Source organism: Muntiacus reevesi, chromosome 1, assembly GCF_963930625.1.
Source record: "Muntiacus reevesi chromosome 1, mMunRee1.1, whole genome shotgun sequence".
Lineage (NCBI taxonomy): Eukaryota > Metazoa > Chordata > Mammalia > Artiodactyla > Cervidae > Muntiacus > Muntiacus reevesi.
In genome coordinates this window covers 104879813-104898318 of record NC_089249.1, presented here as the reverse complement: position 1 = coordinate 104898318, position 18506 = coordinate 104879813, and the positions used below count along the sequence as shown (strand labels likewise).

Genomic DNA, 18506 nt, shown 5'->3' with positions numbered 1-18506 from the left:
ACCTAACAGCCCAAGAGGCACCAGGAAGGACATTTCTCTTTCTCTGCTGCCTGCTTCTCACCAAACTGAATCAGCATTTCTAGGAACTCAGTTCCCATTGAGAAAAGTAATACCTTCTAAAGATGGGAATGGCAGCACTTATGGAAATTCTAACCCATCAGATGAAAGATAAGCAAGTGAAGGTTAGAGAGTTATCCCCCAGTGATCTACCCAAAGCTTTCCAAGTTAAAAAAAAAATTAGTTTTACATATACATGTGAATACACCATAGATTTATATTTACATGTAAAACTAAAATTTTATGTACACATAAAAAATACAGATATAGAAGTATACATAAACATGCATATACAAATGTATCTACACACACATACAGATACAGACATATATATTACTCCACTTCTTCACTTATAGTTGCTAAATTTTCTCTCCACCAAAATCTTTGGAAAAGTATTGGATATGAGGCTCTAATTTAAGCCCTGCATTTTTGGAGTTTCAAATCAGAGTTAAGTATCCTCTTAATTATGAAGAGTCACTGAGTCAGGAAATAAATAAATATATATTTATATGTGCATAAATTTACATATATATTGGAGTGGGAAATGGCAACCCACTCCAGTATTCTTTTTTTTTTTTAGATATTTTATTTATTTATTTTTTCAGTGGGTTTTGTCATACATTGATATAAATCAGCCATAGAGTTACACGTATTCCCCATCCCAATCCCCCCTCCCACCTCCCTCTCCACCCGATTCCTCTGGGTCTTCCCAGTGCACCAGGCTCGAGCACTTGTCTCATGCATCCCACCTGGGCTGGTGATCTGTTTCACCACAGATAATATACATGCTGTTCTTTCAAAACCTCCCACCCTCACCTTCTCCCACAGAGTTCAAAAGTCTGTTCTGTGAAAATTCCATGGACAGAGCACCCTACAGGGCGGAGGAGCCTGGCGGGCTACAGTCCATGGGGCTGCAAAGAGTCAGACACGGCTGAGCACACACACAGACTGATTTATATAGAGAGACAGAAAGAGACTTGAAAAGCAAGTTGACTGAATTAACAATTTTAAATAAAAGTGGGATGATCAAATTCTTTTCAACAAGTAATAAATTTGAATCCCATATTATGGCTAAGTGGAAGAGAAAAATAATGAGGAAAAAGTAAAAATATCCCAGCGACAGATACTTAAACACCCTTTATAAAGCATATATCAAGCACCTAGACTAGACTAGACAATGTAACAGGTGTCACAGGTTTGTCTACCTCAACACTGCTGACAATTTGAGTGAGATAAGCCCTGTGGGGGTCTGTGTCCTGCATTGTAGGATGTTCAGAGCATCCCCAGCCTCTACCCACCAGAGGCCAGAAGTACTTCTTAAGCTGTGAGAACCAACAATGTCTCCAGACATCGCCAAATGACCTCAGGGAAGAAATCGCCCTCAGTTGAGACCCGCTGTACTGGCTATACAAAATAGCACCTACCTGCCAGTTGTAATTTGTATATTCCTTAAGAATCCTCATTCCTCAAAAGCTTGATCCATTGTCTGATATGGAGCTTGTGAGACCTCCTCTTCTACTGCTCTGATCTTGTGAGGAGAACCACGGGAGACAAGCCCATTCCCTACCCTGGGCCTCCCATTACTCCCACTGACATCCTAATCTTTTAGAAAGATTTTTCAAAAGAAAAAAAAAAAACTCTAACATTTATCCCTTAATTATATTTACATTGTCCACAAATAATATACAGAAATATCACATCAACATATAAAAACAAAATATTAGAGTGAGAATTTTAAGAAATTTTCTGTAAAAGTAAGCATCTACTACAGAATTTTGCAATTCCAAGTAATTAACACCAAGATGCTTCCTTATTATCCTATTTTACAGAGTTGGTTGTAACTAAGTGATAAAGGAGAGAAAGGTGTGTGTGTTTGTATCTATTTTGTTTTCACGCATGCCTCATGATGTGTCATTTGACAGCAGCCTCATATTAATGCAGTTTTTACCAAAGACTTGAAAACCTCCAGAAACATTCATTAGCAGTTACACTGATGATGCTGACAGGCTTTCAACCTCATATTCTTACCATATTAATCTAAAGATATTCATGAGTACTACCCGACATTGCATTATCCATGGGCCTCTTTACAGAGGAAAGCAACTACAAACCCCAGTGCATTTCATACTTCCCTGAGCTGTAGCTGCTCAGGCAGACCGAGAGCTCTATCTCTGTGCCCCAGGAACAGAAAGGATCAGAGACAGGAGACAACTAGCATTAGCCAAGGGTTCACTATTTCTTTTATTCCTTATTAAAAATCCGCCTGCAATGCAGGAGACCCAGGTTCAATCCCTGGGTTGGGAAGATCCCCTGGAAAATGACATGGCAACCCACTCTAATATTCTTGCCCAGAGAATCCCATGGACAGAAGAGTCTGGTAGGCTATAGTCCACGGGGTCACAAAGAGTCAGACACGACTGAGTGACTAACACACATACACACACACAAACCATACAAAGTACTTAACATGCCCAGATCGCTAAATGTTTAATTGCCTCAGGATTCAGTCCTTGGAATCCCTGACTTTCTAGAAAATTTTATCCACTCCTATGGCTATAAATGCCCACTCCTAAATTTATATCTTCAAACCCAGGCTTAGTTAAGCTCCCAACTCTTATATCTGTCTTCTCCATGTCATCATTTGACTGTCTCAAATTTAACACATCCCCCATCAATCTCCTTTCTTCTCATTCCCAGATTACTATTTGGCCACTTGCATTCACAGTTTTCCAATTGTTCAGATCACAAACATGCAAATCACTCTGGACATTTCTCTTTTTTCACATCTCACTTGCAATCTATCAACATATCTTGGCAGCTCTTTCTTTGAAATATTTCCAGAATCCAATTACTTCTCACTCTTCAACCAGCAAGGACCCTGGATTAAGCCATCTTTATCTGAATTATTACAACTGAGATCTCTGTGTTTGCTTGCTCCAGTTTATTCCCCACACAGAAGCCAATGCAATTGTTTAAATTTCAAGTCCTGGCAGGTTTTTCCTCTTAGAATTTCCAAAGGCATTACCATGCAGAAGGCCCTATATGATCTGGCAGCCACCCCATCTCTGACTTCATTTCTCATCACTTGCTTCCTTAATCCCTCAGCTATTATTTCAAGTTTTGAAGTTACTCTTTCTCTCTGTGAAGTACACTCCCCTTAACACTCCTGTGTGTCACTCCTTCATTTCCTTTATGTCTCTGCTCAAATGACACCTTGTCAGAGATTCTCCATCACCACACTACGTAAAATAGAACACGCTTCCTAGGCACCCTCCATCTCCTATATTCTTCTGTTTATAACCCTTAGATTCTTTTTTCAAGGAAGTATTTTTCTTTATAAATAAAGGTATGTATGTATACATATATATTTGTTTATTATGTATATATATTTGTGTATCTGTGTATTTATAAGTAAATATATGAGGTGTGCATACGTATGTGTGTGTGTGTGTGTGTGTGTAAAGTTCAGGGCTAGATTTGATCCTGGGCCATACATATATACATTTTAATGGGTTGGCAAATTTAGCCATGGCCAACTTCTTGTATAGCCATGAGCTAGAAATGGTTCTTACACTATTAAAATATTGTAAAAGTTTAAAAAAAAATAAAGATGAACAAGCAACATAAACCATATGTGGCCTGCAAAACCTAAAGTATTTACTATCTGGCTTTTATAGCAAAAGATTGCCAGCTCCTGTATTAGTTTACTATCCACTAGAATGTAAAGTCCTTGAGGGCAGGAACTGCTGTGTTCACTGTTACATCTCAGCATGCAGGATGGTGCCTGGTACAAAGTAAATGCTAAACAAACATTTTTAAAAGAATGCAAACAATGAGCCTTAGTGGGGTATGGTGACTTGTCCAGGGTCACCCAGGAACTTGATAGATGAACCAGAATTCAAGCCCAGGTCCGCCTGATTCCACAGCTGGATCCTGAGAGCTTTATGCAGCAATGACTTGAGCTTCTTGTTTTCTACTCAAAGGCTCCCCATTAGATTATCTCTAACATGCTATCAGGTAAAGGAACCTGCAGAACAAGACAACCGAAGAGAGACATGTTGCCTTGCAGAAAATCTTTGATAACTACACCAAAATAACATTTACATCTAATATCACTTATATTTACTTTTAAATATTTATTTGCCTGTGCGTCTTCACTGCAACATGCGGGATCTTCCATCTTTGTTATGGCATGCAAGATCCTTAGTTGTGGCATGCAGGATCTAATTCCCTGACAAGGAATTGAACCCCAGACCGGAGCACAGAGTCTTAGCCGCTAGACCATCAGGGAAGTCCCTCAACTATGTTTAATGTGCTTTCAAAGACATCACCTCTTCTTAGCTTTACCAAGTTTCTGCATCAAGTAAGGTGTATACTATATCCTTATTGTACATATTACAAAACTGAGTTTCAGGAAAGTTTAAAGAATTGGTTTTTACAAATAGTGAGTAGCAGAAACAGAATAGTCCAGATCTATCACTTTTAATATTCAACTTTCCATTCTACCAACCAACATATATCCCCACAACTCTACCGAAGGGCAACTATACTACTGTGAATATGGAGGGATTTTAAGAGGCTGGCATCACATGTTACTAACTTCTAAGAAACCAGAAGTACTGCATTTTACCTGGAGTTTTATGATGTGCAAGAGCACCTCAGCTATAAACAGCCAACTACCAACAGTCATAGGCAGCAGGCAAGTCAGAACTTTGAAATGAAAGCAATAAGTAGGAGAATGATCTGCTTGACCATATCTTGGACTTTTATTGGTGTGACAACAGCACAGGGATTTTGAGCTGCCAGATGCATGATCACCTTAAAGAAAGAAGTCAAGAAAACTGACAATTATCTTAGCCTACACTAATACCCACAGCTGTCATCTCCTGAACTAGCTGCTATATCTAAAGCAGCCATCCTTTGAGGCAGCTGATTTTACAGCTCAGAGTATTTGCCTGAGAAATTATGCGTGTTTCATGGATGCCAAGGGCCAACTTTTCTAACTTTGTGAACGCCCGTGATAGTATGCTTTTATCCAGGATAGAGGTCATGATGCCACACCCTGGAATTAACTTGAATCTGACATGCAGCTCTAAACTAGTCAAATACCAGCTCAGGATGTGACAATCCAATTTCAAATGTCTGTTTCTGTCCCTATGAGTTCCCTTACACTTTGTTAGGCTATGTGATAACTTTTTTTAATCTAGGAAACATAGCCTCTATAAACAACAGCAACTGAGGCCGCTGTACTAGATTTTGTCCATTTCTCACCTCTTCACTCACTGTAATAGAACACTACTCACTATAATATAGCAACTTTTAGAAAACTAAAATTAAAATGAAGTGTCATTTTCAGTGTTAGGATATGCAGGGGTTTTAAGTGTTAAATAGTTATGATTTTTAAATCAAATATAATAATTACAATGTTATAAAGTGTTGCTTGGCTAGAAAATAAAATTACAATGTTTCTCCAAGTAATTTCTATGAAAACTTGGGTAAGAAAAATTGTCATTCTACAGTATCAATGACAGATGGACCATTCTTTTTGGTCCAACTTTAAACTTATGTCTCTTTGTAAGAGAAATCTCTCGATTTCATTTGGAAGTAACATTAGTAGTTGTAATGAAGAAAATGGGACCAAGGGTCAAATATTTCACATGAGAATCCCCCTTGTCAAAAACAAACAACTTGAAAAGTAAGTCAAAGTCAGTTATTGGGTATCTTCTATGTACTTAACATGATGTTTGGTGTTATGCTAAGTTCTTATATGGTTCAGTTCAGTTCAGTCGCTCAGTCATGTCCGACTCTTTGCAACCCCATGAATCGCAGCACATCAAACCTCCCTGTCCATCACCAACTCCCAGAGTTTACTCAAACTCATATCCATCGAGTCGGTGATGCCGTCCAGCCATCTCATCCTCCGTCGTCCCCTTCTCCTCCTGCCCCCAATCCCTCCCAGCATCAGGGTCTTTTCCAACGAGTCACCTCTTTGCTGAGGTGGCCAAAGTATTGGAGTTTCAGCTTCAGCATCTTATATGGTATCTGGATACTTACATGCAATATTCCAAGTAAAGTTGGTATATGGGAAATATATCCTTGGGGGCTCTGTATTTGTATTGTTTTAAACAATATAAAGTATATCTTTGTTCAGACTTGAGAAAGAGATCCAAGATCTTGAAAAGGCTGAACTGCAAATCTCAACCAATGAAGAAGCAATTTTAAAGAAACTGAAATCAGTTGAGAGGACAACAGAAGACATAATAAGGGTGAGCATTAGCTAATTTGAAAATTATGACTCCCTCCCAAAATGATTCCACAAATAGTATATTTCAAAGTATATTCACATTTAGAATCTATTTTTAAACTGTATTAATCATGGAGAATTCTTTTTTCTTATAGTCTGTGAAGGTGGAAAAGGAAGAAACATCAGAAGGTATGTTTTGAGCAGTCTATGTTATGTCGAACTAAGATATTTTTTGATTAGCCTGCTGAAATTTTTCTCTATTGTAAGTATATTCTAAATGTATTTTGAATTAATACGAATTTTACAGAGTCAGTTGAAGACATCTATGCTAACATCCCTGACCTTCCAAAATCCTACGTACCTTCCAGGTTAAGGAAGGAAAGAAATGAAGGAATAGAAGATGATGAACAAAATAGAAAAGGTATATGAAAACTTTGTCTTCAATGGTAGGTTCTCAAATTCATATTTTACAATATCAAATATTGGCAACTTGCTGTAACATCCTATCCTTCCAGGTTAAGTAATGGTCCATTTTACAAAGTTCTATGAGGTAAGTCACTTGTATAAGTAGCAACAATGGGATTACAGTATTTCTTCCATGCATTTTATTCCTCAGCAAACTAGGTAAGGACAGGGAAGATAAAGACCTAAAGGAGACAAGAAGCTCTTAAAACAAAGCTCCCTTGCTCAAAAACATCTCTCCCAACATATTCTGTGTAGTAGACACTAGAATAAGATGAAATGAATGAACAAAATTATTCCCCCTGAGGTCAGGCATTATTTGTCCCTGTGTGAGAATGGTTGCATGAAACTAATGTCAATGGCCCAGGGGAAATGAAGGCTTGTATAGGGACAGATGTAGAACCTTTGAATTTTAGAGTGAAAAGAGAAGCTACACTTTACCTTCAGGGAGCAACCGTTCATTCATTCAACAAATACTCAGTGCCAAACTCAATGCCAAGCTCAGTTTTCACACTAGGAATACAGTAGTGAATAAAACAGCAAAAATCTCGGCCCTCGTTCTAAGGGAGAATAAAAGCTGACATTCTAAGGGAGACAATAGATTAAAAATTAGGTAAATAAATGAAATATATTGGGAAGCAAAAATGCTAAAGAGAAGAATAATGCAGAGAAGGTGGAAAAGGCACATGTGGGTGAGTGTATTACAATTTTAGTTGGGTAGCCAGGGAAGGCCAAGAACCACCGGGCTGTTGGGGGAGAGATGACACGCAAGATGTCTCCAAAGAGGAAGATGGGGGACACAAAAACAAGCAGTACCACATTGTAATGTGGCCCAGGATCCCATTAGCTTTGCTCTGCCAGTTACAATCCTGGCCATTAGGATCCTCCCTGGAGGAGGAAATGGCAACCCACTCTCGTATTCTTGCCTGGATAATCCCATGGAAAAGGAGCCTAGTGGGCTACAGTCCATGGGGTCACTGAAAGTCAGCATGACTGAGCGACTGAGCATGCATGCATGCATCAAGATCTTGCCAGGGCTGTGAAACAGATTTCAGCTTCCCCCAAATCAACCAGTTTCCCCCAGTTCAGTTTTTTTTAATACAGTTGATACGGCTCTAATTTTAGCCCTTCTTCTTACAAGTGGGAGTCAAAATGAAAAGAAACATAAGGCAAAATGAGACGCATGTGATTCTAGCCTTCTTCCTGCCTCTTCAATACCAGTTCAACATTTAACCGCCTCCCAGCTATGAAAACTTTAGAACACACCTCTCTAATTTCAACACATTGCAGGGCTATACATCAAGGATGTAGCATAATAAAATATACCTTGCTCAGCCTTTACCAACAGTAATGCACAGAGTAACATATTCTTCCTTATTAAAAAGAAAACTCTGATCCTTCCTACTGAGCAATATAAAAGACTGTAAATCTGTTGTGTCAGATTTTCTCATTAGAAAGGGGACATCTTTTGGTATCCTAGTGAAAATCCTTACCATTTGGAACAATCAGCTTCCCTTCTTCAGTCTTTCCCATTTTTTTAGTAATTTCACACATCCTTGCATAAAAACCCATGTCATTAAAGTTTTAGCCTTTATATATTTAATGAATAAATCAGAAATTTTAAAAAGACTTCTCATAAAAGAATGTCAACAGGTATACTGGACATAAATGCTGTGAAAGCAAGTTACTTTACAACCAGAAAAATGACTAAATCAGAGATCAAATTTGTCTCTCAACAGCTTTGTATGCCATGGAAATCAAAGTTGAAAAAGACTTGAAGACCGGAGAAAGTACTGTCCTGTCTTCAATACCTCTCCCATCAGATGACTTTAAAGGCACAGGGATAAAAGTTTATGACGATGGACAAAAGTCAGTCTATGCAGTAAGCTCTAATCACAGTGCAGCATACAATGGCACCGATGGCCTGGCGCCAGTTGAAGTGGAGGAACTTTTAAGACAGGCTTCAGAGAGAAATTCTAAATCCCCAACAGAGTACCATGAACCTGTATATGCCAATCCATTTTGCAGACCTACAACTCCACAGAGAGAGAAGGTAACTCCTGGACCAACCTTTCAAGAAAGGATAAAAGCTAAAGCTAATGGACTGGGCAATGGTGTGAATGGATCCATACACAGCATGGACAATGGACTTGCAGAGGAGAGAGGTAACACTGTCAATCACATCAGCCCAGTTCGGCCAATACCTCATCCCCGATCAATGACTCAACAAGCAGAGGAGATGCCCCACAAACAACAAAAGAGGCTGATGACTCCTTGGGAAGAACCAAATGTAATGCAGGACAAGTATACTCCCTCTCCAAAGGCAGGACTGAGTCCCAGCAGAGCTCTAGTTGAGAAGTCAGAACGCCAGAGTTCTTCACCCCCTTGCCAGGAGGATGAGAAAGACATTAGATATAATATTGTTCATTCCCTGCCTTCTGACCTGGATGAGAAAGAGCCCGTGACGATGATTTTCATGGGGTATCAGCAGGCAGAAGACAATGAGGAAGAAAAGAAGCTTCTGACTGGGTATGATGGGATCATCCATGCTGAGCTTGTTGTGATTGATGACGAGGATGAGGGTGAAGTAGAAGCTGAGAAACCAGCCTACCATCCCATAGCTCCCCACAGTCAGGTTTTCCAGCCTGCCAAGCCAACACCGCTCCCGAGAAAGAGACCAGAAGTCAATCCCCATGAAAACACAAACCATAAATCTCCCCATAAAAACTCCATATCCCTGAAGGAACAAGAAGAAAGCTTAGGGAGCCCCATCCATCATTCTCCACTGGACGGTCAGATAGCAGGAGATGGGACTGAGGATCCCTCCTTAACAGGTAACAAACATGACAAGGCTTGTCACTGCTGCTTGGTCATGTGACAATCTTCTCTTTGTGCTGTTACCAAACCTTCTTGCTCTCAGCTTTTTCTGACGCTTCATAGACTAACACTTGCTAAGATTTTTTTTTATTAATGCTGATATGAGTTATTATCATCATAAGCATTAAGTCACTTCAAAAGAGAAAGAAAGTGAAACCAAAATTTGTTGCCTTATTTGGGTATTGCATTGATTGACCTTAGTAACTTGAATTCGTCTTCTGCTATGGTATGGTACTGTGTATGAATGTGTTTGAATCACAATCATGTTGTCATCAATATTAGGTCTTTTCCCAGAAGAAATGAAGCCAGCCCTTTTTTTGTGCCTCTTTGTGGTTTAGATTTCCTACTTAAGTTAACAAATTGCCTTAATTTTGCAAGAAAAAAACACAAAATAAATTTTATTTTTAGTGTGATATTTTATTACTTTGCTATATCTTGTTTCTCTACACTTTTATAATTTTATTAACTTTATGTCCTTCATTTTTCTACATTTTACAAAAGGTATCAGTTTATTCTACATTATAATACTTATGTCACATAATCTTCCCTAACTTAGAAATTTTATTTTTTTATTTTCTAAATATTTGCATTCCATACATTCTCATTCTCTGTAAAGTTTTATAGCTATCTAGCTTTTTTAGTATTGAATAGAAAATAACACTTTTTCTACAAAAGTGATAGCTCATCAATTTTAAGATTCTTTATTATCACTTGAATATTGTATTCTACTTATTTATGAACAATAAATAAAAATATGATCAAACTAATTTTAACAGCTGAACTTACCATGCCTAAAGACATAAATCAAATTATCCAGACATAAGTACTGGATCTGTGGAAGGGATAGTAATTTTAAATGTTCTAATGAGAGAATTCTCATTAAAAAGCAGTAACTGTTAAACCCCAGCTTATCTAGCAATCAAAGAACCTGATAATCTTGTAGAACTGTGGTAGAAACTAATTGGTAGAACAATTTAGGAAGGCTCTTTCCTCTGTAACCCAGCAACCTAATCTTGGGTTGTCAATGATACAATAAAATGGACCTCTTCCCTTTTTATTAAGTAGTTAAATTAGGCATACCAATTGTAAATTTGATTATCTGAAGAATTTCCAACCTATTGGTAAGTGTACACTTACACTATCTACCTAAATCAGAGTTTAATGGTGTGTCCCCACAAAAGAAACCTACTAAAACTAAAAGTTCCTCTGTTTTGAGAATGAGCTTTGTTTATTGATCACATTTTGCATCTTAAATCCATTTTTTAAAGAACAACACAGAAGACTTAGAAAAGAGGGACACACTCTTTATGGTCAAGAGCAGTGACATTACCCACTATAAAACCTCTTATTTTTTAACTTGGATGTTAGCCAACTCCTCCTGAACACCCTTATTCCTTCTCCCCTACTTGTGTCAACACATTTACCACAGAGAAAAATATAGGAAGTGACTAATGTTTCCAGACAACACTAATCATGCCACTGAGCTAAAATAATGAAAACAGGAAGACTTTTCCAGACAAAGTAACAATACAAAGTTATGTTCTATCAATCAAAGCATCTTATAAACAGAATCCTCCAGATTCCTTGCTTTCTATCATAATACTGTTTTACATTCTTGTTTTCCAATTCAGCATGTGGATTACAGAACTGATATTTTTAAGTGGGTGTTAAAAATAAGTATATCATATTGACCTCAAGGTCATCCATATACATAGAATTTATAGCCACCCATGCATTTTAATTTCACAAGCACCAAGTAGGTTAAGCTCCTCTCTATCCACCTTCCCCCAAAATGCATATTGATATTTGGGAATCCACCATTTAAGTCAATTCCTTTATTTATGGTATAGGTGCCCCACTAAATAAAACATTCCTAGTAGGCACAGAAATAGTTAAGAACTATAAGTCTCTTTTCATTTGTGCAAATGTTATTATCAAAGTCTTATCTAAGAGCAATTTTTAATGCTTGGAAAAGAGCATGAAGGAGAAAGAAAGATGGAGAAAAGTGGAGCCTGGGGATCCTAAAGACCAGATTTAGTTAAAACTTTGAACAGGATGAGACATGACAAGAAAATTTAGGCAAAGTTACGTTCATTTGCTAAAGTAAGTATAACAGGGTAATGTTCAAAATATCTGGTTCAATGCCAGATACATCCACCAATGAGTGGCCCTGTAACGTCTTACTGGGACTTTATTACTCTCCCCACCAACTGAACAAGTGGCTCCTGTTGGTAATCCCCACCTACCTACGCTTATACTTCTAGCTCTGTCCTCCCCTCTTACAGATGTCAGTGGCATTTCAGAATAAATTGATAGGGAACCTCAGCTCCAGGGGACTCATAAGCTATTGGTGCCAGAACTGCCAACCCGCAGCAACCAGTAGAGGCCAGGGGACACTGAAAGTAAGGAAGCAGGCTCTCTTCTGTCGTTAAAAACAGTCAAAACTGTGTCTGGATTGCCATAGGGAGAGGACACAGATCAGAGAAGACTAGAAACGAAAAGTAAAAAGAGAGGTGATAACTCGGGTTTTTTAGCTACTGTACCAAGGGGCTTTCTCATTGCCTATCCCCACACAGCTACTTGGAACTCACACCATCTACTTACCATAAGCCTAAAGAAAGAAATAGCAGACTCTAACAATCTAGAATTGTTTTCTTTTACCTTAAGAAATGGGACAGTGAGCTACTGGATTGCCTCACTCCTGAGGATGCAGACATCCAGGATGTCCTTTAAGAATTCATTGAAGGTCTACAGCAAGTGGGTAGGCCTGCTTTACTGAATCTAAGTTGAGGAGTAGTTGTAGGGAGGAGACTTTGCCCTTGCCTTAAAAGAGACCTTCAAAAAGTCCCTTAAAACGGACTTTGCCCCTGCTCTTATTTTGGTACGGGAAAGGTAATGGTCCAAAGACTCAGAATAAAAACTATAAAGACTTGCTTTCTGCCTTCAGTTTGCTTCTTGATGTGGAGGTACACTCCTGTCATTATTTCACCACCCAACATCTCCCAGCAATTGGGACCATCTTCCTGGCTACAGAACAAAGGAAAATTATCTTAGCTGGTCCTAAATTCAAGGAAATATTCTTGATCCTGCCACTGAAAATCATCATTTCCCTTAAATTTCTCAGGGAAATAAAGCTCTTTGGCTTCATTTAAATGACAACATTTCATATCAGTATAGTGACAACAAAATTGACCATGGTATCGTTATAGTGTTGGATCACAAACTTTCCCGTATTTGTGAAAAAAAGCTTCTTAGAAGTAGGGTCACTTCATTTCTCAATACAGAATTAATATATAACTGTGAAATGAGAGAATATGAGTTCCTTTTTGCTTTTTTTTTTTAATTAAACAAAATTTTTCAAACAGCTAAATAGCTGGTGGTTGGGCAGTATTACACATGAGTGTAATGATTGGTGCCTTGAAAGCATCTCTCAACTTTTGGAACATAACTGAGGCAGCTATAATCAGGTTTTAACTGTTAAGAGCATGATACCAGTGTTATGAATTTTAAATCTACATTTTTAAAATGGTTTCTATATCTAATACATCATTAACAGTGAAATATTCTCAAAAAGATAAATTTGCCATTTGAAAGTACTTATATCTTGACAAAGACATCTCATAATGACTCCAACTCCTAATTAATAGTTCACCTTGCTTCTTATTTAAAAAATTTGTTCTTGCCATTCTATACCTAAGGATGAAGCCCCTTTGACAACTAGATTTGATGAGTTAAAAAATAACCCAGCTATCATGAATTAGGGCTTATATCAATGCCTTTTTCTCGTTAGTAGTACATAGCTCAGAAATATGCACAAAACACAGTTGTTGACCCATAGCTATTTATCTATGGCTAGTAGTGTTAATGTGCACTAGTCCTGTATTTACTCAATTTATGCTGTGTTTGCTTTATTAATATTTGTAGAAATAGGTTCCTTCTAGTTCTAAACCTGCTTCTTCCCTAAGTTAACCATAGCTTATTATTTCTACTATCTTTTTATGCTACTAAAACAATGCTCACATTGTTGGATAAAATCATCTGAGGTATGTTTCAAACTTTCCTGCAATCTATGAAATGGTCATTTAGAGTGAAAATTAAAGCTTTTTATAACTCTATTTTTTTCTTTATTTTACAGCATTAAGGATGAGAATGGCAAAGTTGGGGAAAAAGGTTATCTGAGAGGTGTACCATCTACATAAACACCCATTGAAGAAGAAACTAAGAAACATTTGAAGATTTCTCTTCTGGATATTTTGTTTCTTTTTCCTAAGATACAAAAATTATAATTATAGCCATATTATGCCATGTGGATAAGCAGTAGTCGTTATTTGAAAAATTCCAAAAAAAGCTGGGGAGAACAAATGCTTAACTTTTCCAGTTACTTGATATGATTCAGTGGAGGGGAAACCAACATATTTTTATTGTATTGATACCAAAGCATTTCTAATAAGAGCTTGTTAAATTTACAAATAAAGTTATTTAAAATAGCCCAACTATATTTTATTAACTGACATTGTCATTTTGCTAACACAAAGACTGAGAGACTATAGGAAATCACTGTGCCTTATCACAGAAATATTCATCTTCAACTCTGACAAGTAAACATGCCATCCCAAGTCTACAAGGACTCAGGCAACTACATCCTTGCCAAGGAACAATTCAACTGAGACTTAAAGTTACTTGCATACATTTCAAAGGTGCATGCAATAATTATCCTCTTATTTGGGGATTGGATTTGGATTATCTTATTAGTGTACATGACTTTAAAGTTGATAACCAATATGTTCATTCTTCTTGAAATTTCTTTCATTCATTTCAATGTGAATTCTGGGGTACAGTGACTGATTATGGCCCAAGACTGTTGGATGGAGGACTTCTCAACTTCTCAACACAAATCTGGTCTAATGTTTGACCAATTCTTACAAATAAGTCAGAATCCTAATGCTAAAACTTACTAATAAAGTATACCACATGTAATTCCTAAGTATTTTTGCCAAGATGCTAAATCATGATTTAAAGAATACTCCCATAACAGTTCTCTTCTACTCTACCTTCTTATTCTGTCTTCCATCCAACAAGCCTCCAAAATCCATGCAAACACATCTTCCCTTGGATTGCCAGTGCAAATTACCCAGGTCCTGCCAAGTCTTTCAGTGAATAGTCTATTTTTCTCTCTCAGGGAAAACACTGAATTTTCCTGGTAAGTCCATGATGCAATTATATTAGCTACTGATGTGGACGTAATGAGCAGTAAAAGAAGCAGATCCTGATGAGGACAAGAATTTACCTGGGGAGTATCAGTCTCAGATGATTTGTTTGCAAAGGGCAGTTTTTCTCTAAAAGGAAAGAGCTCCTCAGCTGGCTTGAAATGTTCTGGGAAGGCTGAAGGGTCAAATTTCAGAAGCACTTTCACAGAAACACCCTTATCCCAGGTCCAAGGGTACCAATTCCTTCCTTTTCTTGCCTTTGGCTTTAGCATAAATGACCTGTCAAATCTGCACATTCGTTTGAAGCTCTGCCACCCTTGTGAATAAATCGCTGGGTTTTGCTTTTGCACACAAAAATTTATTAGAACACTGCTGAGCACCATGGAAGTGGTCAACAAACATATGAATGAGTAAACAGTTCATAAGGGGAAAGATGTAATCTACAAGAGGAGGCTGTGTAACACCAGTTGGTCTCAGGCAACATGAGCCAAATCGGACTGGCAGATCATCTAGCCACTTACCGTGAGTCATGGACCAGGGCTTGTACGTAGAAGTGGCCCAGCATAGCCAGAAGGTGTGGGAGGCAGGAGCTGGCCTTTTGCCTGGGGATGAAGCTGGAGCTGCTGAGAAACTGGCTGCCAGGTGGGCAGGATGGGGCTTGAGTGCAAAGCTGGAACTGGTCAGTCCGAGCTGCTGAGGTGAGACTGGGCCATCCACACACCAATCCACTGGCCCCTGTACTCAGCGAAAAGGAAGGAAAGCGGGAAAACAGAAGTGAGGTGCTTTCTTGCCCTTGTGGCATCCCTCCAGTACTCTCTATTGACAAAGCGTAATACTGGGCTGCCCCGGTGGCTCAGCTGGCAAAGAATCTGCCTGCAACGCAGGAGACTCAAGTTCAGTCCCTGGGCTGGGAAGATCCCCGGGGGAAGGGAACGGCAACCCACTCCAGTGCTCTTGCCTAGAGAACCCTTGGACAGAAGAGCCTGGGGGGCTACAGTCCATAGGGGAGCAACGCGTCAGACACGACTGAGCGACTAACACTTTCACACCTTCTACAACTGCTTCAGCTGGCAAAGGAGAAATGCTTACATAACAAAACAGGACCAAGAAGGTGGATATGGAGATGAGGCACTAAATGATGAAGATAAAGATGAGGCATTAAACTGGCACCGTCCAGCCATTTTTCTACTCAGCTTCCATATTTATCCTTCTACATATATTTGACCATTCAAGCAACTAAAAAGACAACTGTTTCCATCTAATAAGAGGCAGTTATCCTTTATACAAAGAACTCACCTTCTCCCTGAGATGAAGAGAAACATGCTCAAGTTATTTTATCTACAGTCAACTATATTCAACATTGTTTCAAAGAACAGCTTTAGATTAAAAGAGAAATTCAGAGGATAATATAAAGTTCTCATATACTCCTCATCTAGTTTCCCTATTATTAACATCCTACATTAGTATGGTACATTTGTTATAATTAGTGAATCAAAAATGATACACTATTATTGATTAAGGTCTCATAGTTTATTCCAGAGGAGGCAATGGCAACCCACTCCAGGACTCTTGCCTGGAAAATCCCATGGACGGAGGAGCCTGGTAGGCTGCAATCCGTGGGGTCGCTAAGAGTCGGACACGACTGAGCGACTTCACTTTCACTTTTCACTTTCATGCATTGGAGAAGGAAATGGCAACCCACTCCAGTGTTCTTGCCTGGAGAATCCCAGGGACGGGGGAGCCTGGTGGGCTGCCGTCTATGGGGTCGCACAGAGTCGGACACGACTGAGGTGACTTAGCAGCAGCAGCAGCAGCAGCACAGTTTATTCAGATTTCCATAGTTTTTACCTAACGTACTTTCTCAATTCCAGGATCGTATATGGAAAACCACATTACTTTTAGTTGTCATGTCTCCTTAGGCTCCACTTGGCTATGACTGTTTTTCAGACTTTCCTTGTTTTTGATAAGCTTGACAATTTTGAAAATTACCATCCAGGCATTGTATAAGATGTCTCTCTACTGCAAATTGTCTGATGTTACTTTCCTGATTAAACTGAGGTCATAAGTTTGTGAAAGGAAGACTAAAGAGGTAAACTGCCATTTTTATCAGATCATATCAATGATACTTTCAACATGATTTATCACTGTTAATGTTCACCTTGATAAACTGGCTGATATAATTTAGTCAGATTACTTCACTGTAAAAGCATTCTTTTTGGCTGTCTGCATTGACAGGAAGTCACTACACACAGCCCACACTTAAGTAATAGGAAGTTAGGCTCACTTTCCTTGAGGACAGAGTATCTGTATCAATTATTTCAAATTCTTCTGTACATATTTGTCTATTCTCCCTCATTTGGTGATTTATTCAATCATTAATTTAAATCAGTATGGGCTCATGGATGTTTGCACTACTCTTGAGTCACTTATTGAGTTATTACTCTTGAGTTACACTACTCTCGAGTTACAGCATAATATATTAATGCTGTAAACAATTAAGAAGAGTCTATCTCAAAAAAGAAAGCACAAAAATGTGGTCTATCTCTCGTGATACTCTCTGACTGGAAACAGACATTTTTCCTTCTCAAGCTTATTATTTCATGCTATGCTTTTTTCCATTTATTTACTTTCAACCTATCTGTCCCTTTATATTTTAATAAATCACATCATGGGTTTTGCTTTTTTATCCATCTGACCTTCTCTGCTTTTAATTGGAGTTTTTAGTCCATTAACATTTAATGTAATTATGAATGTGATTGAGTTTTGGCCCACAATATTATTATTTGTTCTCTCTTTATCCCCACTGTGTTTTTTGTTTTGTTTTATTTTTGCTTTTTTGCTCCTTTATTTTTCTTTTCTAATCTTTAAATTAAATTATCTAAATAATTTTAAGATTTTATATCATTTTTTCCGCTGGCTTCTTATATGTTTTATTTTTTATTTCTGTAAGAACTACAATATACATCTTGAACTTTTCACTTAGAACTAACATTGTGTAACTTCATATAAAATGCGAACACCTTTCAATTGTATGAGTTCATTATCTCTTGCCATCCTTTATGCTAACTTGTTATATGCATTATATCTGCATACATTATAAACCCCACAAAACAATGTAGACTGCTTTTGCTTTAATCAGACATATTTATTATAAAGAACTTAGGTCATAAAAGTCCAAAAGGGATTTTTTATTTACTAATCATTTATCATTTTGAGTTTTCTTCACTTCTTTCCCAGGATCCGGCCGTCATTTCTCTTCAGTCTGAAGAACTCCCTTTTGCATCTTGCAGTGCATATGTGCTAACAAATTCTCTTAAATGTCCTTTCATTTCTGTTTCATTCTTGAAGGATATTTTTTCTGCAACTAGAATTCTCATTGACATGTTTTCTCTTTTGGGTGTGACTCCGCTGTCTGGGCTCCATAACGTCCCTGCGCTGTGCTTACGCTTATTTGCTCAGTTGTGTCCCGCTCTCTGTGACCCCACGGACTGTAGCCCACCAGGCACTTCTGTCCATGGATTCTCCGGGCAAGAATACTGGAGTGGGTTGTCATGCCCTCCTCCAGGGGATCTTCCCAACCCAGGGATTGAACCCAGGTCTCCTGCATTGCAGGGAGATTCTTTACCGTCTGAGCACCAAAGAAGTCAAATGTTAACCAA

At 38.2% G+C, this 18506-nt stretch overlaps 1 protein-coding gene across 1 annotated transcript in view; it reads left to right on the top strand.

Annotated features, from left to right (window-relative positions):
• The window catches only part of PALMD (palmdelphin), a 56527-nt gene extending 42348 nt beyond the window's left edge, over positions 1 to 14179 (top strand). The window contains exons 4-8 of the mRNA XM_065908185.1: positions 6209 to 6323; positions 6457 to 6490; positions 6609 to 6722; positions 8503 to 9597; positions 13776 to 14179. Of these exons, the coding sequence (XP_065764257.1) occupies positions 6209 to 6323; positions 6457 to 6490; positions 6609 to 6722; positions 8503 to 9597; positions 13776 to 13819 (1402 nt within the window). The 3' untranslated portion in view covers positions 13820 to 14179. The remainder of the gene's footprint in view (positions 1 to 6208; positions 6324 to 6456; positions 6491 to 6608; positions 6723 to 8502; positions 9598 to 13775) is intronic.
• The last annotated feature ends 4327 nt before the right edge of the window (positions 14180 to 18506 follow it).